The 26619-nt window shown below is 31.4% G+C and overlaps 1 protein-coding gene across 1 annotated transcript; it reads left to right on the top strand.

Annotated features, from left to right (window-relative positions):
* Positions 1–836: 836 nt before the first annotated feature.
* On the top strand, positions 837–22182 carry LOC135836901 (protein APCDD1-like). The gene is made up of 6 exons (XM_065351972.1): positions 837–1257; positions 8541–8676; positions 13820–14187; positions 14277–14497; positions 15192–15596; positions 21453–22182. The coding sequence occupies exons 1-6, from the start codon at positions 1209–1211 to the stop codon at positions 21801–21803; spliced, it is 1530 nt and encodes a 509-aa protein (XP_065208044.1). The 5' UTR covers positions 837–1208; the 3' UTR covers positions 21804–22182.
* The last annotated feature ends 4437 nt before the right edge of the window (positions 22183–26619 follow it).

Here is a 26619-nt window from a genome sequence, read left to right as displayed (position 1 = left end):
GTAATGAAAAATAACATTTTTTGTAAGTCTGTGATCTATTTCGGCGAGAAAGAAATTTTATTTGTATTATTTATTTCATCAAGCTACTGACAAAATGTATCTACTTTGATTTTTTTTTTTTTTTTTGAAAATTTTGGGGGTACCTAGGTTTGTACATACTTAATTCCAAATCTTCCAAATATTAAATTTTAAATCCAAATTTTCAGAACCAAATTAAATATTGCAAATTTGAAAAAAAACAATCTCGAAATGATTAATTAATTTTCCGATAGTAAACATTTTTTCTTTTTTTCATCGAATGTGTAGTGTAGTTACATTAAAGTAAAAACTATCGATGGTTCCTATCATTTGAAATATTTTCGTTCAAGGCTCAGAAAAATTCATTGGCATCATCAAACATTTCGTAAAAATCACATAAAAACAATTAAAGCTAATGAAAAAAACACCAAGAACACGAGCATATTAATACAGTAGCGTATAAACAATGTTAAACGATATTAATTAAAAGTTATTAACCGAAGTCCCCAAGTTTCACACCAAGGGTTCCCAAAGTACATCAGCTGATCCACGTGTTGCTCACGACGACGAACGACGTGTCAAAAATTCGACATCAACATTCCGTTACCAATTTTATTTCGCGACTTTACATCGTATTCGTACGTATCAGTTCAATTAATTATCAGATCCCAAAACCATGTTAGATCAAAAGTATTCAGAAATCATCCCTAAACGAATAATCATTTAGTTTGTCTAGGTGAACATCACTGCGTTATGTGCTTCCTATACAGAAACAGAATGATACAGACTCATCGGCGAGAAGAGAACCAACCAACGTTAATTGAGTGGATGAAAACCAAATCACGTGTTAAAGATAAAGTGTGTCTTGTAAGGTTCCGTTTCGCAACGAATGATGAATGTTCTTCTTAGTTTTTTTCCCTTCGAGATTGTTTTCCATTACGACAACGTTCGTTAAAAGTATAGTTTGTGAAATTATTCGCGGATGTTCTCTTTCTTTCTCTCTCTCTCTTCTATTTTATTTTCTAATCTTTCAATGTGATAACAAGATGTGATGTAAATTTTACTCTCAATGTGCGGAACAGTTGTAATTTAGATGAGATGAAGTACCCAGCTTAGAACGTTCGGTAATTCGGAGTGATTTGTATCTCGCTCTCACCCCGTCTCGTCTGCAGTTGTCATGTTCCGGTGAAATGGATCCGAAATTTTGGATTTTTTTGTCCATTGTGTGGGGTTGTAATGGTGAGTTTTTTTTTTTGTTTTTTTTTTGTTTTCAATTGTAAGTAGTTCTTGAACATTTTTAGAAATTTATTTCAGCAATTGACTCGTAAAATACAAGATGGTACTTAAATAATTTTTAGATTTACTTACTCATTGAATTTTTTTTCCTGGAGGAATATAGAGTTGAAAATAAGGAATTTTTCCTCTGATATTACCTACCTATTTACCATTCTACTTACGTAATTGTTCACGATTCTCAAAAAAATATGAAAAAAAATGGGTCCACTGGTTGCTGTGATTTTTTGAAGTTCTGGTTTTATCGATTGGGGGGGGGGGTTCTCAGGGAATACTAAATAAATCGTTTTTTTCTATCAAATATTCTCCTTCTTCATTCACCAAAAATCCTTAAAAATGGGAAGTGTCTGAGCCAAAAATGAATTTTTTTTTCAACGAATTTTGTTAGAAATAATCAAGTTTTGACAATCTTAAAATAAAATTCATAATAACTTATTCTGTCTCACTTTTTAAAAATTGTATTGGAAAAAGACCTAATGTAAGAGCAAAATTTTGAAAAATTGAATTGGGTATCCAATAATTGGGAAAAAAATTCTCTTTTTTATATTTTTTATTTTGAAAAAAAAACAACCTCAACGTTTTTGTTGGGGGTTTATAAAAATCCCAAATACTGCAATTTTCAAAAAAAAACAAAAAACAAAAAATACGTGAATGGGATGAAATTTTGTTTAAAAAAAGTGGCGTTGTTCTGCTCAAGGGGTAGAAATTTTCACAAGTTTTCAAAACAGTCCTATGACATGACTTGAAACCTCGCGAGGATGAGATTCTAAACTTCGAGAGCTCAGGTCCCTAAAACGTCAAGGTTTTTATTCACTGTTCTTGACTTTGGGCGCTCCAGTCTTCATGTTCTTCAAAAAGTATCACATTATGTGGGCCTGACGCCCTTAATCTCACTGGCCCAAGGGGTAATTTTCCCATCCCCGTTGGTCATATCCTCCACTGACCATTTCTGTTAGGTATTTTAAAACTTGATCCTCATATAATCTTTTATGAAAAAAAAGATCAAAATTTGATCAAATCGAGGCAGGCAGCTGTACTTTTAATGGCAGGAATCAACCGACGATATTATCGAGACTTTTTAAAGTTTTCAGAACAGTTCTGGATTTTCATTTCTACAAAAATACGTTTAAGATGTAGTCTTCGAGAACAAACAAACAGATATGAAATTTGGAAAATTGTGGCTAGTCCCAGATTGATCGAAACTATTTTCAGAAAAATTAATTAAGAGTTTGATTTGAGTTTTTTTTATGTTGTGTGTGTGTGTGTTTTTTTTTTTTTTTTTTGAAAATTGACAGATTCCAAAAATGTTATAAATGCTCTGGAACAAGCGAAAATCATTTCATTTCTGGTTGGTAGGGGAGGGAAGGGGGAGTAGAAAAGGAGAGAAATAATCGAAAATAGCGTATAAAATAATATCAATTTTTTGCTGCAATTTCAATTTTTGATTTTTTGAGATTTTGAAAACATTTCCTGAAATGAAAAACATGAAATGCAACACCGAAAATGTGCAAATTAACCCTCCCCCTCAACCTCCTCCTTGTTAAAATCTTCAAATCTTTAAACCATATTTTTTTTGCAAATCTACAACTAACAAAATAAGTTTCAATTCATCTCTCCCCCTCCCTCCTTCCTTCTTTCCCTTTTGTTAAAATCTTCAAATATTTAAATCATTTTTATTTATTTTTTGCAAATCTACGATTAACGGAATAAATTTCAATTCATCCTAATCCCTTCCTCCCTCCCTCATCTTATCTCTTTCTGCTGGCCTTTCTCGAATAAATTCATCCAAACCTTTACCCTCGGCTTTCCTCCCTTATAGTTTATTCGTATGAACGATAAAATTTATCTTATGTTTCGAAACGGACCATTTCATGAAAATTGTCACGGACGAAATCCCTCGGGTAGGAAATCTACTCTCCATAATTTGTCACCGTTCAAGATTAATAACACTTTTAGCGTATTTTATCATTGTCCGGATTCCTAAAGACTGCGCATAAGACTAGACTTGTACATACCTATCTACTTATACGTTGGATAGGTATTGCGAATGTTTCCATCGCGCCAAAAAAATACCAGAACACACAGAGTAAACAAAATGGCTTTTTTTATGATATAGGAAATTCATTAAATTACGAATTAATTCAGATCATCTCGTGACCACGAGGATGGAGATGCGATAGGCCCGAAAAAACGAGAAAAATTATGGAAAAAAAACCACGCACGCAGCGTGATATCGATATAACGTAATCGTTTCCTCTTTACGCGGTATATAAGTTACCGAAAAATATACTACTAATAATTCACTGACATGTTAGAAGTGTCACTTTCAAAATAAACTACCCTTATGAGAAACCCCTGCTGCTTTCTGATTAATACGTGGGTTGGGTAGTCCTACTTCGAGTATAAGGAGCACAAGAACTGAAAAAGGAAAAAAAGGGTCGCAGGAAACGGGTACCTAGACGTACTACATAAGAAGTCTTGGCTAACGAGAACCAGTTGTATATTTAAAATGCACCTCGTTGTACTTTTTATTGATGGCATACATTTCATTTTTAGTATATGTAAGATGCTTGCTTTTAGTTTTAAATCGCTTAATGGGGGTGTTTGGTGAAATGTGAACACGAGCGGAAATTAAATACCTACCTTTAACACGACTTTTAGACTGCCTTTTATGTATATACTTACTACTTAGTTAAATACATATAAGAGTATGCCTGCCGTGTACTAAAATTTTAACCATGGTACACCAGGGGTTTTTACTCTTCCCCTCTTCTCGATGGGTTCTTTATTTTTACAAGTTTTTGGTGAAATAGATAAAAGTGATAATTCAAGATGTATGGATATGATGGCGTGAGCCTTTTTTTTTGAAGAAAAAAAAAGAGTGAGCAGGTGAGGAACATGAAAAACAATTCAGGTAGAACTGTCTAAAGGGAATGGTTACCTATCTGTAAAATTTATTTATTCACTACTGTGAAAATTAATTAAAAAGAATCTGACGGATTTGACATATCGAAGGGTTATGCGGTTAGTCTTTTAAAAAAAAGACGAGGCAGTTTTACAGCATCGAATCAAACCATAGTTTAGGTATAGAATTTGATTGTATAGGAATTTGAGCGAATCCTAAAATTTTACGACTCATTGACTCGCTTGTCATCCCACAAAAAAAACGTAGCTATCAAGAGTTGCATTTTCATAAAAAAACTTCTTCTAATTTTTTTTGGAATTGGAGGGAATTTGAGAAAAAATGAAAGAATTCAAATTCATCCGAAAATTTTTCGTTTCTACGTTACGTTCGTTAGAATTTATAATAATCCATATTTTGAAAAAAATGCTCCTGGTCCCCCAAGCTGTGTTAGGCAGCCTCTTTGTATTCAGATATGAGATCTTCCTCCACCCCCCAAGCGTAAAGAAATTGAGAAAAATATTGAATAAATCTTTGGTAAAAAAAAAGTTGAAAATTTATCATTTTTGTAGTGTCAGTATTTTTCTAAATATCGCCTTTTTCACGAAGAAACTTTCCCCAGCCTACAAAAGTGTATTGGCTCGGGCCCTGAAGTGGGAAAAAATTGAAAAAGAGAATAACAAATTGAAGTCTGAAAAGAATATTTGAAAATTTTCAATTCCTGGTCGAAAACGTTCTGGTTAACTCACATTTTTAGAAGAAAAAACTTCCCCTGGCCATTCAAACAATGCTAGGTCTAGTCCTTTCTGTACACAGTTCTCAAATTTGAGAAAACTACTCACAAGAATTGAATAAAATGATGGTGGTAATTTTTTTTGAAATTTCAATCTTTGTGTGAGAATTCTTTTAAAAATAATATGTTTTTTCCAAGACCTTCTTTGGCTCCCGAAAAATATAAACAGAGGTCCTCAAAATTGAAAAAAAAAACGAAATAAATGATTAAAAACTTCTATGGTACCTGCTGATTTTTGTTTTTCAATTTTCAATTTTTCTATCAGAATTTCTTCACATAACCGAGTCATTTTTAAGAATTTGGGGAGACCCAACTTTCACTTTTCCATCATTGGGAGAAGATGCTTTTTTGATGAAAATTTAAGATTTTTTAAGGGGTTCAAGTTCCACCTTTCGAGCATGTGAAGGGGGGGGGGGTCGTCAAAATTATTAAACAGTGCTTTTCTGATGAATAGATATAAATCGAACTCAGGGATTAAATAATAGTAAAATTATGAAAACAGATTTTTGATTTTTCTTACGTTTTGAAGAGTCGAGTTCCACTTTTTCATCATTTTGGGGAGGAGGGAGGGTGAGAGGGAGAGAAAGACTGAGTTGGGCTAAAGGTCTCCTTTTTCATCATTATTAAGTAGAACTTCTCAGATGAAAATAAACTACATTTTAATGATCAGAATTAGAATGTAACAACACGAAGATTTCAACGTTTTGGATTTTCCCCCCTTGAGAATCTACATAATAATTGGCCTAAAACAATCGTTTAAATAACGGAAAAGATCGCGAATTTCATTTTAAAAGTTTACCTACTTACTTGAAATATTCAAGAATTTGAGAAATACATGGATGGACCTTAAAATGTGTTGATAATGGTTTAAATTTAAAAATTCAAAAAGCCTCGAAATTGTAAATATGAAACAGAAACTGGATGAAGAATTTTGCTTTGAAAGTGAATTGACAAAGGGATTAGTCAGTCGTGGAATCGATTTTGTACTTCACAAAAAAGTTTGAGTAATTTTTGTAAAAACTTGAAAACAATATCAAACAAATTACCTACCTACTTCAAAATCGTCAAAAATAATCCAAAAGTCCAAAAAATCATAAAAAATGTTGAAATAAATCACTAAAAAACTAATTAATTATTTCATTAAAATTGTTGAAGCATTTGAAGAACATAAATTGGGATAAAAACGGTAAAAAGTGATGTAAGAATTGAGGAATTGCAATCACAATATTGTACTTATTAGTGATCAAAAATAATTTTTTCAAAAAGTACATAAGAAAAGTTGAAATTTTTTTTCTAAAATTGGAATGATATGCTGTATAAATGTATAACCAGCGGTCAAGATTTTTACAAACTTGAGGAAATTGTTAAAATTGCTCAATTAAAAGTATCAGAAATTCTGCAGAAAAGCACAAAAAAATTAAACAAATGTTAAAAAAATTATAAAATATTAAGAAGCAAATTGTAAAATTTATTGAAAATTCAACTAAAATGACTTTAAATTTGAAAAAAAATGGTAAACTAATATAAAAAATGTAATTAGGAGTGTAAAAATAGTTGAAATGTTATTAAATGTACTTAAATGACTGTAAAACTGTCATAAAACTTGAAAAACAAATAATTTAAACTTTTGCATTGTCAAAATTGCTCAAAAATTCTCACAAAGGGCAAAATGAATAAGAGCTTGGATCTTACCAAAATCATGCAATACCTAATCTTGTAAAATTCATTCAAAAATAAAAGTGAGCAAATTTCCATTAAATTGCAGGATTTTTGAAAAAGGAGTTGTTTTAAAGCATTTAAAACTTAAAAAGTATTGTCAAACTGCAGACTTTAAAAATTTCTAAAATAATTTGAAAATCTAAATATTAACAAAATTTTAAATATTGGTACATAGATGGGGGGGGGGGGGTATTTTGTAATTTCGAAATATTTTTAGAAATAAATAAATATTGATTGATTGAAAAAAGAAAAAAATATAAGAAAAAAACTGTTATGGTTTATGAAAAAAAAAAAACATTAAAATGGGCCATATGTAAAATTGGAAAAATACTTTCAAAATATTTCTAATCAAGTACGAGTATGAAAAATGATTTTTAATTGAATCAAAATAATGTATAAATTGACACTAAAATGATAAAATATAGTTAAAAACAGGTTAGCATGACAATTTGAGAAAAAAAAACGTGAAAATGAGCAACAATAAAAAAATTTCTTGGTTTCTCTTGTTATTTTAGCCCTTCTCATAGAAACAATTTCTTACTGTCTTCACAGTGTTTTGATCGATGTTGACATGATTTCGATAGGTATCTAGTTTGAATTTTTTTTTTGGGGTGGGTGTTATTGGTGCGTATTGATTTCATGTGAGAAAAGGGGCTACCACAAATGGCGCCCAACGTGGGGCGCCATTTGTGGTAGTCTCTATCTCCTCAGTTCGCACGCATCGAGTGTTGTAAGACAATTATTCGGTTGTTGCAAAAGTGTACGTAACCTTAAATTGTCATATAGTCAAATAAAATAATTATTCGAGTGTTATTGGTGCGTATTGGTTTCGTGTGAGAAAAGGGGCTACTACAGTGGGTTGTCCGAGTTTAGTGTTATTTTGAACTATTTTCACAACTTTCAAACAATTATCTAGGTACTGATTTGGATGATTCGTCATTTTCACGAAATTTTGAGATAGTTTCATCGCGTGTTTGACAATTTGTGATTCAATTGGGTAAATTGCGTAATTGACTTGAGTTTTGCATCTCATCTCGTCAACTGAACCAATCGAAAATTTCCAAAAAAGTTCACGTCCTGACCTTATCCACCAGGTATGAGGTGAAGTTCTTCGCTAATAAACACAACTTGACATTTGCCACTGTTAAAACAAATACATATGGGACTACGAATTCTATCTGCGACGAATATTAAGCACTCGTCCTCGCACCATACGTTACAACAAACACCATCCTCATATTCCAGACACATGAAAAAAATTCTTCAAAAAATATCTACCAAGTACCAACCTACCTACGTTTATTATAGGTAGGTAGGTACCTTAAACTCGTACCTACTGTTGGTACCTACTCTCGTATAGCGGGCGGAAAGTTGTTATTTTGTTTCATTTCATTATTTTTTCACCTTCTTAATTTCCAATTCTACGAGTATAACGCGTTGAACGGAAACGTATCTCGTATCTAGTATGTACAATAATTACGCCATTATCATTTGATAAGGCTACCAAGCCGATAAATATTCTCAGAATAGAGTACCTATACTCGGTGTTAGCTCTATACGTTACGCATAACAAATATCGTATTAAACCTTATAGCAGACAAATAGAATTTTAATAAATTTCTATTACATAATGCCAACGACAACGACGACGTTTGTAACTCTTCAACGTTGTAAATTTGCCAGCATCTATATGCCAAACTGAAAATGTCAATCGTACGATGTAAAAAGGTTAATTTATTATTAGTTCTTTTGCTTTTATTTCTGGGTCGTCGTATGCTAATCCGTGCTTTTTTTTTCATCTTTGCTTTTGTTTAGGCTCGAAAAATTACCCACCGGATGCTCCTTCCGACGAGACTGAATGTTCCAGACGTATGAATTATTTAACCGATAATCATTTACAAACTCAGATTATATTTCCTCCTCAGCTCACCGGTAAATGGGTATCAGATAGGTATGCACGTTTATAGTACTCTTGGAATATTAATTGGTTGCAATTTTATTTATTAAAGATATACCTACACCTAGGTACACAAGACCTGAGCATCGTTTTCTACATACCTATACTAATATCACGTCGTAAATTCGTAATGGCGTCATTGTGAATTTGAAATTTAGATTTTTAAAGGTTATTATCTCGTATTGGCGTCATACTTTTGACGCCAAACATCCATCAAAATACTACCTATATATTCGAACCAAACTCGACCAATGTTTTCGATGAATCAATTTAGCTTACGTTTCCAAATCATTAAGTTAACGTTAATTAATTCAAATCAAGGTTGAAATTGGAAAATTTTTCAGCCACGAGTCACATTATCTTGTGTACAAATTTTAAATTTTTATAAATATTCGCTGATAAGAGAAATATACACAGTTGAAATGGGAGAGTAAGGAAGTGAAAAACCTTTGAAATTTACTCGTGTGTCCTCTTTTTAAAAATTGCCTACGTTTATTGTGGTGAAACTTGTAAAACGCATTGAATTTCGATATACCTAATACGAATCAATAAAAGTATACTGACAGCGTGATAAGATTTTAAAACTTCTACAAAGGTATTTGAAAATGGACTTGTGACTTGTGTTAATTATTTCATAACGTAAGGATCAAAGGATGTTTTAAATGCAATACTATGTATCTAATCGTACATTTTGATTTCTTGTCCAATAGTTAGGTACTTGAGTTGTAAAAGTATTCTTGCAAGTTGGTTTTTAATCAGTTAGGTGAATACAGCAATAAGGGTCATTTTTAATCAAACACGCAATAACCTGTTGAAAAATCAATTTTTACCATACTAATTACCTAATTAATAATTATCTACTCTTAGCACATTAGGTCAGCTGTACCTATTCAATATTCATTTTTGAAACATTTGTAAGTGATCGGATTTTGGAACAAATTGGTGATATAGGTATGCAATATTGAAAGACACATCGATGACCTATCTGTTCGTAGAGATAGATTTTTAAACTTTGAACCAATAATGACGTTCGAAAAAATGGGATATCCGGTGGTAAAATGGTTTCTTCATACGATAAGTTATATTAATATTTAAAATCAACGTATGAATTCAAATTAGTAGCAATAAATTGATAAAAATGAGTACAATTGATAAAATGAATTTCATTCATTATATTTTAATTTTAACCTCTCTCTATTATACTTTTAGTCTACTGGAAAAACGCAGTATATTTATTTTCATTCTATTCCTTTTCTTGGAATATACTAGGTACTTGAAAAATGAAGTCAAAATTCTAATCACTCATCACTTCATCAGACTGATGAAATTTTTTCTGGAAATTACCAATTCACAACTTCCTGTTTACTCTTCGAGGAGTACTTACTTCGAATTGACTTGAAAACTTGTAAAAAAAAATCAATGAGATTTTCTGACATTAATATACCTACTAGACTTTAAAAAATGGAAGTTGACTTTTACGAACGTTGATTTTGAAAACTTGGAAAAATTCTATTGGTAAACTTTTAGATATCAATCTGACATTGAGTCAATTTAACTTGAGCAAAAACACCTTATACATGGTTTAAAACTTTCCTCATCAGGGATGAGACTTTACACACCTATTTTTTTCTTCAAATTTTTACCCATTTTTGGGGAGCGGTTGAAGTTATACTTATTTCGATTTGGCATTGAAAATTACTTCTTTACATTCTTTTTAGAATTTTAAATTAGGTATCGTTTTGAGTGTGAGTTTAATATTTCAAAAGTTGAACATGGAGAAAAAAAAGATTAAATTCCAAATTTTCCAAATTTTTCAAATTTTTCAAAATGTAAATACTTACTTACAATGAGCTTTTAAAATGAGTTGAATTCAATTTAGGTACCTATACCAAACACGACTGAAATGAACTAGATCACCCCCTTTCCCCTTTTTCTCTTAGGAAGGTGCCCGGTGATCAAGTGATGAAATGGAAAATTTTTTTCTGAATTGTTGGGTGGGTTGATCTACCTATGATCTTTCATTCCTGATACAATATTGGAATATTTTTACATTTTTATTCATTTTCGTGGGAAATTTTGATCAGTATTGGTTTGCAGAAAATTTTTGGATAAGCTTAATTTCTTAATACTTAATTGTAGATTGCTAATTTATGGATTTTTCATGTTTTTTTTTTTTTTTTTTTTGTGGATTTGATTAGATATATATAATAGTCCGATTAAAACCCTAATTTGATTAGATATGGTCAAATCAAATGGGATCAGACTTGATCAGATCCAATAAGAGAGATCTGATTGGATCTGATCTGCTTTGAACACATCTAATCCGATCAAAACATTTGACCTGATCAGATCTGGTCAGATTATAAATGGTGTCTGGGAATGTCTGGATCTTACTGATATTCCCCCTGGGCATTTTTAGAAACTTGGATATTTTGATGGTTTGGAATTATGATTTGACTTTAAATCAATTTTCAAGATTTGAAAATCATTCATTTTGATTTTTAAATACATAATTGCAAAATTATTTTATTAAGTAATTTTTTTTGGATCATATTTTTGGATCAATTTTAAATCATGTTAAAACAATTCTTATGATTTTTATTTATTTTTTTTGATTTGCATTGTGGGAATTAAAGACATTTTTTCCTGTTAGTGATACTTTGATTTGTTTATATTTAATTAAAACGATTATTTCATTTAAAATAAATTTTCTCATCATTCTACATGGATTTTCTGAGGTTTCTTTCTAAGTGGAATTAATTTCTGGAGATTTTACGATGATTTTCCAATTCTGGATTGTTTTTCAGAGAACTTTGAATAGATTTTTTGATAATTTTATTTATAGACGATATTGGAATAGGTATACTTTTGTGTCTTGACGATTCTATTGTTAAATATTTGCAGTTTTGAATTGAGTTTTGAAAAATGTTTGGATTTCACTCTTAATAGATTTTTGTGTTTTTTAAATTTTGATTTTTTAGATCATTTTAAAGCAATTTTATAATTTTAAATAAATTTTTATATAATTTTGGGTGTATTTTTAGGAAATTTATAAAAAAAACTTCCACATTTGAAATCGTTAAAGAGAGGTTTCTGACGTTGGGTGTTTTTACTTTTTAGTTTTTAAAGATGGTCATTTCATTTGAAATCAATTTCTCTCATCAATTCTCTCATCATTCTAGAAGGATTTATATTGATCAATTTCCTGATGATTAAAAAAATATATTTCTCAATTTTTGAATCAAGTTCTAGGGATCATAAACAATTTTGATTGAATCTGGTTTCTGAAAAGTTTTGGATGTTTTTATGATTTGATCAGTAGATGCAATTTTAAATTTTCAGAAGGTTTTTGGAAAAATTTATGATTTTTGAATGATTTTGGATAGATTTTTAGAAAATTTTCGAATTAGAAATGCCTCGATTTGAAAACAATCCTTACTTGTCAGATGTTTTTGAATAACGTTTTACGTACTTTGAAACCGTTTTTGAATTTGTAGAGCATATTTGGAGAGATTAATAATTTATTGATGATTTTGTATTGATTTTGAATTAATTCGTAAGTGTTTTTGAATTTTGAACTTAACATTTCAACTCAACAGGTACCTACCTAATTGATTTTAGAAATTATCGTATTTTTGGATTTAAAAAAATTTATTTAGGAAGATTTGTGCCTCTGATGGATTTAGCGTTTGTATGGATTCTTGGTGAATTTTCGAATAGGTTCTGTGTTGATTTTGAATCGATTCTCAGTCGACTTTTTGAACAATGACTGCATAATTTTCAAATTTAAAGTGATTCTGAGATAAAAATGAACTAAATTCAGATTTTTAATCCATTCATCGATGATTTTGAGATGATATCATACGTCTTATCAATTTCTGCGGAAGTTTTTTGGATGAATATCCGATTATTTTTCAATTCTTGATGCATTTCTAGACAATCTCACAATATCGTTTAAATTTTTTCATGAATCATTGATTACCTACATACTTCATAATTCTGATCAATTCTTAGATGGTATTGTGCTACCTTTTTCGTTCACGTTTGCATTCAATTCGTAGACAATTTTGAATCAGTTTTTAAGAAATTTTTCAAATGATCTCATAGCTTTTAGACAATTGCTGATTTCATAGTGGAATTTTGGATGAATGTATGATTTTTGGACAGTTTTCTCAAATTTCGGAAGCTGAATTAAAATCATAATTTCCTACTTTGCCCACAAGGTTTTCCAAGTCTATAAAAATTTATAAAAAAGTTCAAAGTTTTTTTTTTTTTTTTTTTTTTTTAAATGCACTAAATAAAAATTTTTATTTTAAATACCAAATTGTTTGCTACTTGGAAAAAAAATTTTCAGAAAATGTTTATTCAAATCTCGAAAAGCGAAATGAATTATTACTCGAGCTAATTAACTAATACAGCGACAAGGCTGGCTGATTTTTCAACGATAAGAAAAGTACACAAGTACACACGTCTAGTGATAGCCGAATGTTGCCCAAACCCACACATTCGAAATAAACGACAATTATGATGTTAAAACTCAAGACGTAAATGAGAGAAGACTGGGTAATTGCTTTTAAATGAACGCAACGTATCTGTCGTTAGTCGCTATACCATGCGAAGTAATTAGTATTAAATGTCAGTCAAAATACAGCACTTTTTTCCCCTTTCGTTCACGATGAATGATTCGTATTCGTATTTTTTTTTCATCTCGAAAAAAGTAGGTAAAAAGGTTTCGGGTTAGGATGAAACGGAAACCGACAGTCCGACACTTTTTCTTATCATTCGTAGAGATTCGCATCTAATTATTGGGTGTATTTATCTCTTCGACAATTACTTTCGATTATTACGTATTATATAAATAAATAACTATTTAATTACAAGATGAAAAGAATTCCACGAATGTGAAAATTACCTATACAAAGAATGCGACTTTTTATCGATCAAAGGCGTCGTTTAATTATACGCTCAATATGATTTCTACTCATTCATCAATTTTTTTCTTCTCATCAAAATGACGTCAGTTGTTCAATAAGTTTGTGTACATACGCGTCATTCTCATCGAAAGTAAACATAATGTAAATCCGAAAGGAAATATGCCTACCCGATAATAATACATAATTTTCTCTTTTGTTTACAGGTGCGAAGTACGAACTGGCCCTCTGTATTTATTAAGAAGCTATACATTTTATCCAAACAATACATTCCATCTGCTGCAATATTTCTACGCCGATGAGTTCTGCTCCTACATAACTCATGTCGTCTCAATCAAAGGATATTACACTTATAAAGACGTCGTTTCGTCAAAATTATACTATAAGGCTACCAGAATAACGATAACACCTCACGATTACCCCTACTTGCACTCATTGCCATCTGTGGTCAGTCCCGAATGTCCGGAAAATGTCGCCAAATATTGGAAGAATTTCAAAGAGCACGTAGTCCTAGAGCAAACTCAAAAAACACCAGAACCTTTGGAAGACAATACGTGGCCCATTAGAACCACAAGTAGGTTATCTCATTTCGATAAACTTACGATTGACCTTTGACTTTCTGTATATTTACACTTAATCCAATCATCGTGTGTATTTTTCAAGTTCCATATACGAGAAATTCCAAAAAAGCTGTCTCCGAATTCGAATGTTTATCTTCGTTGAACATATCTTACGATGAATTGTCCAGTATACGAGTCCAAAGGCGACCTTCCATTGATGAGAAAAATGCCAGATACGAATTGTTGCTCGGTAGCTCGTACCAAGAGAAAGAGCGCGAAACGACGCTTCTTAAATTTCAGTTACCATTAATTTTACTTAACGAGGTAATAAATCAAATTTTTCCTAATTATTTCGGTCGCTTAGTTTTCTTCCACTTCCTTTCCATTCGCCTTTATGAGCTTCCTATGCATAAGCTAATGGGATTTTTTTTTTGGCGAGAGATGTTTAATTTAATTTTTTTTTTGCTGGATTTTTTTCCTCTTGTGTTTGAATATTTTCGAGAAGGGGTTTTATAACAGCGGTGGATTAAATAATATAAGACGTCCCGGGACTTTCAAGTATTAAATTGAAAAAAAAAAAAAAAAAAAAAACTCGACTGAATGTTCAGCAGATGTGGGTTATCTGATTCAATAGTCAATTCTTATCAAATTAGACTCCCTATCTAATGAACATGTTATTCTCATTAATGCATAATGCGTATTTTGTATTATTGTGATAGGTACATCTTCCTTCAAAACTTCAAACTGCAAACATCACCAATTTTTTTCCCAATTTCCACTTTTATGGGATTTATTGAATTTTCCACCAAAATGTTTCCTTTCTAAAAAATGATTATGCAATTTATATGACATCAGTGTCCAATAAGTTGCCTAATCAATAGTGGGATTTTTTTGAAATGATTTTTTTATATCTGATTTTTCATCCAAAGTATCTTCTATCACTATGAAAATTATACGTCGTGATTCTGGCACACGAATTTTGATGAAAATGATGAATCTTTCTGATCACATGTTTCAGACCAGCGACTGCTACGTTTGCAATGTGATTTCCAAAAAAACCAACATGCACACACCCGTCCTAACAGCCAGACCCACATTACCCCTTTACTTCAACGGTCAATGGATCAGTCAAACTTGCGAACCGAGATCAAAAGGGCTGCATACGATCCGAAGTTACAGATTCAATCAGTACGATTCAACTTGGGAACTGGAGACTAAATATTACAATAATTATGCCTGCTCGAGTTTATTGATGATCCATACGACTCTAGGTCACTACATACAAGGTGGTGCGTCTGAAACTGTCAGCGGAGCAACTGAGATCGCTTTTCGGATCGAGAAATCCTATTTGACGATTGTTGATCAGACTATTCTGAATGAAATTGAGACTGATCCGGAGTGTGGAGTTGCCTATTATTGGAAGGTAAATACTCTTATTTTTTTTAAAATAATTTTTATTTGGTTAAATCGATCAAAAGAATTAGTGTAGGTGAAGGTTTTTTCTGTTTTTTTTTTTTTTGGGCCAACTAATTTTCTGATTGAAATTATGATTTACCAATAATTTGAATATGACGTTTCACGACTTTATATTACTTTCTCGAAATCCTCCTCAATGAGGAGATTACAAAGGGAGGGAAAATAGAGTACAGTATATCATCTATTCTATCAATAGATATTACGTTTATGACATTATTTTTGGTGCAAGCACCATCAAAGAGGCTTTAGTAGCACAAAAATGGGTAATTTTTTCTCATATCCGGCTCGAAGGACCATGAAGAAGTACCTACATATGCGGACTCAGACTGTGGGTATTACTTAAATGTAAGGAGAAATTGTTTAGAAACATATTTGCAATTTTGGCAGGGAACCAGGCCTAAAATATCACCCAAGCTAATTTTTTCTCATATCCGGCTCGAAGGACCATAAATTAGAAATATTATTCGCAACTGAGGGAGGGGGGTTCCAAAATGTTACCCAAAATTCAAGATAAATTCAAAAGTGAAGAGGCTGGTGTATTCATTTTTCCAATTTAAATGTTATAAATTCAAATATGTGATTATTTTTTCGATCTGAATCCACTTCCCTTCCATTTCATTTAAATATGCTGTCAAAACACCAAAAAATCGATGATGTGTATTGTTAATGCTCTTTGATTGCACGCTCTCCCCCCTACAATTTTAAAATAAAAATTGAGAAATTATGAAAATTTGGAGTGAAATTACCAATCTTCTTGTTGAGTTCGAATAAGTGTATTTTTTATTTACTTTTTGGATTCTACTTCTCTGACAAAAATAATTCATCTTGAATTTTAGAAATACCTATGTTTGTTTTAAGGGATCCTAATTCTATTCATACTTACTTAGCTTTGACAAAAAGTTGAACGAAGTAATATTTTTTTAAAGAAACCTTCCTATAAATGACATGATTGGTCAATTTTTTCAACTAGGACACTATCAAACATCACCAGAATCCTAGTTGTTTTTGCACTTTTTTTTTCAAATTTTGAAAAAGTAGAGATATCATTAGAGGTCAAACGGGCTCAGACGATCATTCTGGAAATTTTGAACCTGCAACTCTTGAAGAAACTGTCTTATAGATAAATATTCCATAGCGTCAAAATTTAAAAGAATATTTTGTATCATCGTTATTAATTTTTTCTCTTCATTTGTTGCATATAATTAAATAAATAAAAATCACTTTTCTGCCCTCACAAGAGAACTTCCTTAACTGATACACTTTGATTTGAACGAAACCAGACCCTCTCTCGGGTAACCATAATTATTGAAACTAAAGTTGGGTAATTTTTAACGAATTTTTAAAACATTTGAAAACTTGAAAAACTGTTTTTATGGAGATTTTTCAACTTTACATAAAATGATTTCTTTTTTTTTTCAAACAAAATGAACCAATGTGAAAAATTATTTTTTCCTCATTTTTTCTAAAGTTTACAAATTGGTCAACAATTTACTTTTGAGCTAAAATTTCTGAAATTTCAAGGCAAGCAACCACCAAAAATGGCTGAAACAGTGTCCAATAAGCACGCAGCTCTCAGCCTCTCACACTAACCAAAGATATAGGTGCTAGAGTTCATTTCTGGCTCTTCCGGAGCAATTTGTAATTTTTGGAGAAAATTGAAAACTTGTTGGAGGTTTTAGAATGTTTTAAAACTGGTACTTACTGTTCAAAAAGAAGAGATATGGGGTAAGATGACATGATTTTTTAACGCTGCTTCATTTTGTTGAAAAAAAAAACAATCATAAGAAATATAAAAATTTGTAATAAAAACTGTTTTTTTTTGTTTTTTTTTTAAATTTTCAAAAAATTATAAAATGATTTTTAGATCCTAAGATTGGGGTTATGAGGATGTTAGGACATCTTTTCGTCTTGAGCAATACTGGAAATTTTGAAAATTATACTGATTGTCGATGTTATGATTTTTTTTCTTACCTAGGTAATTCGCTTTATAAAAGTCTCTCAGCTGGCAGAAAAGTTTTTAGATCGAATACCTAAAAAAAATAAATTGCAAGAGCATCCACACAATCCAAAAAAAACCTCCTGTTAAATTTCATTTTCCAATTTTTCTCACAAATTTTTTGAGAATTAAAAAGTCTACCAATATAATTTATGAAAAGATTAAAATTTGATAATGCCTTATTATTTATCTGATTGATAAGTGATAACTTTGAGATCTTTCAAGATCTCCTGCTGGTTTTCAGATTTTTATTTTTGGAAAAATTGCCATAAAAAAAGCTAAAATAAAATTCTACATCTTTTCAATTTCGAAAAATGAAAAAAACACTGTCTTTCTACCTCAATTTCACCAAATTTGTATTTTTTAATAAAAATATTAGGTAAGCAATCAGAATCTTTTCCACACAGGAAGTGGAAAATCAAAAAATATGTTGGAGACTCTGAAATGGTGTGAAGTCGATTTGAGAGGACATAAATTAGACCTTTGTAAAACAAACATTACCTACCTCTTTTTATCTCAGTTACTTATACATATAAATAAGAAATTTTTTTCATAAAAATTAGACTACCTATAAATTTAAATTTTTTAAAATTCTCTAACAATAGAAAAATTAAATTTCTGGGTCTGAAATTGGGCTTGATGCTGGTGTACATATTTCTGCACGTTTTGTGTTGTTATGTTTGATCCAATAGGGCACTTAAAAGTGACGTCACACTCGTCTGATAATCGAAGTGGTGTGCAAACGATGCGAAATGTACTAGGTATTGTGCTCGCTGTTTAAACTAAAATTACTCAAAATTTTCAACGAACACATTGATATTTTAATACAGCAAAATGTTCGTAGTTTTATCCTCTTTAAATTAATTTTTTCCCGAAAGCTCTACCTTTTACCGTTCAAAAGTTTTCGTAGTTTAAAGTTGCGAAAACAAGGCTAAAACCAGCTGCGGGCGGCAAGTATTGAACTTTGAACTAAAATTACTTAAAATTTTCATCGAACACATAAGTATTTTAATACGGTAAAATGTTCGTAGTTTTATTCTCTTTAATTTGATTCTTTCCCGAAAGCTCTACCCTTGACCGTTCAAAAATTCTTGCAGTTCAAAGTTGCCAAAAGAGTTCATTACTTGCCGTCCGCAGCTGGTTTTTTCCTTGTTTTCGCAACTTTTAACTTCAAGAACTTTTGAACGGTAAAAGGTAGAGCTTTCGGGAAAAAATCAATGTAAAGAGGATAAAACTACGAACATTTTGCAGTATTAAAATATCAATGTGTTCGTTGAACATTTTGAGTAATTTTAGTAAACAGCGAGCACAATACGATTCTCCATTCAGTACTGTATATTTTTCGACTTGGTTTACACACCAGTTCGTTATCACGTGACTTGGATGACGTAGTTTGAAATGCCCTATTCAAAAAATTTTCCTGGTTGGAATATCTCTTCTGTCAGGAAAAGGAGGTGGAGGAGGAGGAGGAGGAGGAGGAAGAGGAGGTGATGGTAAAAAATGTTTGCCTATAGTCGTAAATTTAATACTAAAAGCATGGCTCTGGGGTTACAGTTCAAAATGCTCTCTTATCAAAGGAATGGAAAGTACCACTAAAAAAAATTCATTCAAATTAGTCGCCACATTGTTGATGAATGTACTCGTAGTTTTTAGAATTTTTTCGATTCTTTTCATTTCCCTGAAGGTTGAGAAGTCATTTTTGAAAAAAAAAAATACCATTTTCTTTCATCGACTTCATTGTTTTCCCTCGGTTTTTTTATAACAAAAATTTTGCATTTTTTTTCACTGCTAACAAACTGTTGATCAGAACAGTTGAAGATATGGTCCTTTTATAGCTTAAAATTCATTCAAAGCAAAAATATATATATATTTTTGATGAAATAGTTGCGAGATCCGTAATCAGTAGAGTCCAAAGAATTCCCATTTTTCAGAGGTGTTTTCAAATCCACAAATGAAATATTAATATTATTACTTTTTTTTTCTTCAAAATTCAAACCTAGTACTTACGTAATAGAGGAAGGTTCAAACTTCATTTTTCAAAAAATCCAAATTCGATCATTACTGACACCTCCAGACATTTTGGAAAAAAATGGGCCTCGTCCAAAATTTTGGTTCCCTCGACTGATTTTCAATTTCTATCAAAGTTTTGAATAATCAGATTCAGTTCTTCATTATCAAATGTACCTATAATCTCCTAAAATTACACCCAAGTATTCAAAACTTTGAGCAAGATTTCGTTTTATCCGTTTTTATCAAAATTTAATAAAATCTGATCAAGAAACCACACTTGAGGTAACCGACTGGAATTCGTTGAAACGGTAGATTTCTGAGTTGGCGCGACTTTCAAAAGAGAGTGAAAACCAAATTTTTAAGCTCCTTCTACCTTCTGATAAATTTTAAAAATACCGAAAATAATTTTCATGAAATCGAAATATTATCGAAGGATTTAAATTGGCTGGAATATTCAAATTCTACAGCCTTCAAAGCTGATTCGAAACGTCTGCATCTTACAAAACTAACCCCCCCCCCATCCTCACCTCTCGGTTGAAATATGCACAACCATCCCACTACCAATAATTGACCTAGACAATCCAGTTAACAGTCTCAGCTCTTATGTCTGATAAGTTGCCTACTCGACGCTGTCAGGTGACCATGAGATAGAATAAGCTTCTCTCCAGGAGGGGTAAAGTTGTTGTTTCAAAACAACAATACGATGATTTATACCAGTACATATAACTTACTTTTAAATGCTTCATGTAGGCACGTTTAACATAATCTCGTACACAGCCTGTTTTATAATTCTCACTGGCAAAATTGACTAAAACAATACTTGGCATCATTCCACAGCCTTCAGCATTATACACGAGACTATTGTATCGAGTTAGCTCGCGTATTAAAAATGTTCTCTAGCACTAGATAAGTAAGTAAACCGTGCTAAGAATTATTTTCGCGTACTTGGTTACTCGGTACGTTAGTTAGCAAAAAAAAAAAAAAACAGCATCACTTACCTTTTTTTCCCCTGCAATTTAAAACGATTACGCTGTACTTTTCATAAATTCCACCTGCAACGCATTTAAAGAGAAGACGATGCATTTCAGATGATTTCTTTTTCTAAAGTGGTGCTTAGAAATTAAACGTTCCAGATAAGCAGCATCTTATATATAAATTTGCTTTAGGTATCTGCTTTACTATAGTAAGTATAAGACGACGTTGGGGAAACGAATCTAGCGGATATTTTTCTGGCTAATTTCATCTTATAGTACGAGTATTTTACAGTTTTTGTAATTTTGCTCTCATTCCGTACTTGAGGTTTTTTTCGCTTTTAAATTTATTAAATATTTTTCGCGATTTAAACTCGGTAATGGTAAAATAAGATTGGAAGAGAAGCGTTATTATACTCGTTCTCGTGTTCGTCGTAATTCGCAGATGCTACGTAGTATAAAAACTTAATTGACATTTTAAACGCGTGTAATTATCCGGGTACTTGGACCTGGCTGTAGGGAAAAAAATCACTTCGACGAAAAAATCCCATTTTATAAGAAAATCGTCCAATAAAGTGTACCGGAGGTTATTACATCGAGCGGAAATTAACGAGAAAAAAAATTACACCGAGGGAGAGAACGCGAGTAAACATCGAGGGTAAAACCTTAGGAAATTAATGTATCCGGTCAAAACTACCCCCGCTATTTGTTTATAATACTGTACGTGACTCGGCGGACACATTTTTTTTCTCTATTTTTTTTTTACGGTTACGCATTAACGCGCGGTATTTAACTCGAGGTTTCTTTGCTTTGGTGTATGTTGCAGCTCAACGTCAGAAAAGAAATCCCATCTAAGCAGGGATGCCCATCCATTGGCTTGGCTAATCCGGCACTCCGTTACGATATCATTAAATTAGACTTGGATTACTATCACGGTTCCGGTAACGGCAGTACTTATATTTTACTATTGGGAGACGAAGGATCAATGGATACACGAAATAAATTTGCTAGACCGACCGCCTTCGAATACCCTGTGATGCAATGTGACAACGAACCTCAAGATATCATCGATGATTCGGAATCGGATTCGGATACCGAACCTTCTTCAGCTTTTGCGATACGGTCGGAGATCTTGAATGTGTTTTGGATTATTCTGGTGGTTGCTTTGAGAGTGTAAGGTTTTGAGACCAGAAGACGTATCCAAAGGGAAGACTTAAGACTGAACTAAATTAGCATCAGATGTGTGATGAGAGTGATTTTTTTATATACTTAGGTGAATCAGTTTAGTTGCTCTGCGAGTGTTTACGAATGACAAAATTTGTTTTGAAAATATACCTATTTGTACATAGGATACTTTAGTATTGAATCGATATAGGTACTTATTGATTTATAAAAATATTCAAATCATCTCGGTCAAAGTCCGAGGTTAATTTATGAATCGAGACATCTCGACGACGAGTCTCGACAGTACTGATTTATTATATTTAAATGTTAATTCTGTGATAAAATTGTATTTTAATTTTGTTATTGTTTAATAAAGCATTTTAGTGGTTTGATTTTTTTACGTGTTCGAAACAGTTCTCGTTATTTATTTTTTTATCTGTATAGGTACTAGGTGGGTAATATTTTATCTAATGCGAAGGTACCTATATACGTATAATTTTGAGAAAGGTCATTAGGGCAAAAGCTGCATGCATGCAAAGTAATCGATTTTGTTTCACATGTAATGATTACGAGCTTGAAAGATTGTAAGTACCTACCTATACTTACCTATATTCTTGGCACATGTACCTACTTATACGGCTGATTTTACTTGAAGTTTGTTCTACTCTGACGAAAAGTTGAAAAAAATCGAATAAAATATGTTCATATAATGTATTTTGATGCGTCAATGTTGAGGGAAAATCTATAATGACTTTCCTTCTCTGATTTTTTACTCGCATTGAAATTTCAATTTGCTCTTCTGTCGTTTTACAGTCCTGCAATCTTGTAGGATGGCATGCCAGAAAAAGTGATTCGAATGACATGGATATTCGAACCACAAAATAGAGTATTTCAACGACAAATTGTTAACGACAGCTCAACTCGAAAAATTTAGGTAATATATATGAACGACAATTCGATTTCATACCTATACCTAACGACAAAAGAAATGTAATCCACGTCCAAATAAAATTCGGACCACAAAAAAAAAAGATTGCTTGGAAAAATAAATTTAGACCTCGCCAAAAAATTTTTTACAGAAAAGTAACTTTTGTAATAAAAAAATTTTTGGTAAAAATTAACATGGAAAAATATATGTCTGTGAAACTTACCAACATGTGATGGGTAGGTAATTGAATAAAAACCCATGATTGTATCTACAGGGTGTCTGATGAGTGGACGTCAAAACTTCAGATTCGGATATAACCGGGTACGACTTGAAAAAAAAACGTTACATGGACAGGTTGCCTATCATTAAAATTTAAGGGACAATCGAGATTTTAAAAAAAATGAGAAAAACGTATTTCTGACCTTGGGAATGGGTAGTACTTTGGAAAACAAACAAATTCTGTCATTATGAATTTTTGCCTAACTTTAAACTTGAAGGGGCTAGAAATATTTTAAGAGAAAAAATTGAGAAAAATGAGTTTTTGACCTTGGGAATGGGTAGATAGTACATACTTTGGAAAACAAACAAATTTTGTGATTATGAATTTTTGTTCAACTTTGAAATTGAAGGAGCCAGCAATATGAAATATTTTCATTTAAAATACTCGTATATTTCTGAGCCCTTCAATTCAAAGTTGGGCAAAAATTCATCATGTCAAAATCTGTCACTTTTCCAAAGTATGTACTACGCATTCTCAAGGTCAAAAACACGTTTTTCTCAATTTTTTCTCTTAAAATATTTCTAGCCCCTTGAATTTCAAAGTTGGGCAAAAATTCATAGTGACAAAATTTGTTTATTTTCCAAAGTACTACCTATTCCCAAGGTCAAAAATACGGTAAAGTTTTCAAAACACTGTCCTTACACTAGCTGAATTCTTGAACTATAGGTAACTACACTTTCATTTCATTCCAATTTTCTTTCATGGTTTTATATAGGTAATTTTTTTCTGTCAAGTCGTGTCGAATTTCGCAAGGATTTATTTTAGTACGTATGATGCTTTTTTTTTTGTATCTTTATATCAATTTTATCAATTTGTCATGTTTTGTACCATTTCTTCAAGCAAAATTTATAAATTGTGGGTGATGTTTTTATTGTTTTATTTTGCGAAATTTTCTCACAATTTTACGAAAATTTCATCAGTTTTTGGTAATTTTTGGCAATTTTAACGCTTTTTTTTAATAGATTTATATCACGTCAACAGATTTTTAATCACGCGTACAAACATAGGCTCAGTTTTTATACAATTTTTACCTGGTTTTGTGAACTTGAACAGAAATTTCACCAGTTTCTAACAGGTAATTTTTATCAATTTTAATACTTACCTACTTCTGTCGGCGTTTTTACATCATTTTAACAGATTTTGAAAAGTTTTTGCAAAACTTGTATAGAAAAATTTTTCTGAAATTTTCATCAGGTTTCGGCAATTTTTTCATTTTAATGCTTTCTTTGCATTCTGAATACTTTTCAATACAATTTTTGGCAAATGTGACTGAACTTTCATAAGTTTTTTGCAACTCTCATGTAGTTTTAGTTTTTTTTTGTGTTTTTATTCATCATCAAGTTTTACTGAGTGAAATTTCATCACTTTGGATTTTGATTTGCACCAATTTTAATAGCTTTTTAACGAAGTTTTTTGAAACTTTTTGATGCATATCACTTTTTTTCAGTGTTTTTTTGCGTTTTTATGTAATTTTATCATGTTTTCAACAGTTTTTTCATGCAAATTTTGCGAAACTTTTTGTGCTAGTGATGCATGTTCTTGCTTTTTCATGTCCTTTTATCTTATTTTCATATTTCTTCTGCAAATTTTGTAAAATTTTAAACAATTTTTAGTGTTACTTATTGATTGCTTCTACTTGTGTTTAGAAGAAATTTCAATAATGTTTCAGTACTGCAATTTTATTAGGTAGATAATCTTTGGAAATTCTCAATGATTTCAATTTTGTCTCTCATATTTTTGAAGAATTTAAACAAAATTTTAATAACGTTTTATGCAATTGTGATAATTTTAATTTTAATGTTTCTCTCATATTTTTATGTCTGCATTTTTTCTCTCAAATTTTTATATTTTTTAAAACAATTTTTGGTGATTTTAATGCTTTTTTTGTATCTTTACGTGCTTGCATCTCAATGTTTTCATGTACCTATCCAATTTTTATCAAATTTTACCAAAATTTCATAATCGTTTGTAAATTTAAAAATTAAATATTTTAATACTTTTGGCATGCTTTTTGAAACTTTTTAACCATGATTGGTGCAGTTTTTGTTGCAGTTTGCATAATTTTGTTACGGTTTGAGTGCTTCTGATGATTTTGATTGTTTTTTTGTGTGTTTCTATGTCATGTTTTAATCATCTTCTTCGTGAAATTTTTTCCAAATTTCACAAAAATTTAATTAATTTTTTAAAATGATTTTTAGTGTTTTAAATGTATACCTGTGTTTAAAAAAAATTTAAACGACGTTTTATTCAATTTTTGTTAAATTTTGTTCAATTTTACTGAAATCACTTTTTTTTCAAGTGTTTTTTGTTCATACTCGTAATATTATTTATAATACCTATTTTATCATTTTCTTATCCCTTGACAGTGGCGTAGCCAGGATTTCCTCAAGGTGGGGGCAAAACTAGATTTTTAGGCATGAAAACTCAAAATGAGGGGTAATTTTCTGGATACGTATTGTGATGTGTGGTGATTTCATGATAACGAAGGCAAAATTACTCCTCGAGCGAAGCGAGAGCTAAAATTTTTAGAAGAAATGGGTCCGAACAACAAAAAAACGTCCATTTTTGCATGTTTTCTTTCAGTTTTTTGCTCGCAAGGGGGGGCCATGGCCCCCTTCGCCCCCCCCTTGGCTACGCCACTGTCCCTTGAAATGGAATTTTTGTAAAATTTTACTGAAATTTCGGCATTTTTTTGTTAATTTTGTAGCAATGTTTCAATTTTACATCATTTTTGCTAAATTTTGTCTTTACTCAAATCTTATCACTCTATGGTAGCCTAATTTTCAGCGATGGTATAAGTAATGCTTTTATTCGAATATTGGATTGGCCAAAAATGAACTTCATCACCTACGTAGGTAGGTCTAAAAGCTAAAAAGGTTACATTATCTGTTGCTCTACTGCAAGCTTCCGAATTTATGACCATTTTTGAGTATGAAGCCTCCGTGCCTCTGGTAGTGATTTTTTTGCCATAATAAGTATTGACTTGAATTTGATTTTATCTACCTACCCATTAAATGTCTTCAGAATTCAAGAAATTGATTTCAGAACATGAAATTTCAGCTGTTGCGAGAAATTCTTACACGATCTTGGAATCTACTAGGTAATTGTTTGGAGTTGAAATTTTTCTACAAATTTCGAATTCTTCCTGTGGATAAGTTAGTGAATTTGAACACATGATTCATTTTTCTCTTCTTAAAGCATATTCAGAAGTGATGATTCAAAATCCAACTTTAAGTATATAAATGTAGGTAAAATTTAAGAATTTTTTCACTCATCAATTTGGGTGCAGGAAATTTCTTTTGTATAAAATTTTTGACATATTTTTCTACATCTATCGTGTATAGTTTCTTTCAAATTCTCAACATGTTCAAGATCACTCTTGGGACCTGGCAGAGACCGGAAAAATTAAATCCAAAAATCAATTCACCCTTTTTTAAATTTTACTACATTTTTCCATTCAAAACCAAATAGAATTTTCTACACCCCCTTCTCGTCAATCTCCTAAGTCCTAACCCAACTACCAGTTGCACACAGCACAACACAGAGCTTTCCCCGCGATGAAAAAAAAACTACCCTTATTCGCTCACAGATAGCATCACCAGTGCGAAAAAATCGCCTGCA

Source organism: Planococcus citri, chromosome 2 (assembly GCF_950023065.1).
Source record: "Planococcus citri chromosome 2, ihPlaCitr1.1, whole genome shotgun sequence".
Lineage (NCBI taxonomy): Eukaryota > Metazoa > Arthropoda > Insecta > Hemiptera > Pseudococcidae > Planococcus > Planococcus citri.
The sequence above is the reverse complement of the archived record's forward strand: the minus strand, read 5'-3'. Positions and strand labels throughout refer to the sequence as shown.

Bases quoted from the DNA above. Each gene is read 5' to 3' on its own strand.
- LOC135836901 (XM_065351972.1), top strand. From the start codon at position 1,209: ATGGATCCGAAATTTTGGATTTTTTTGTCCATTGTGTGGGGTTGTAAT. The intron at 1,258-8,540 runs GTGAGTTTTTTT...GCTTTTGTTTAG, and splicing joins CATTGTGTGGGGTTGTAATG to GCTCGAAAAATTACCCACCG. The intron at 14,188-14,276 runs GTAGGTTATCTC...GTATTTTTCAAG, and splicing joins GTGGCCCATTAGAACCACAA to TTCCATATACGAGAAATTCC.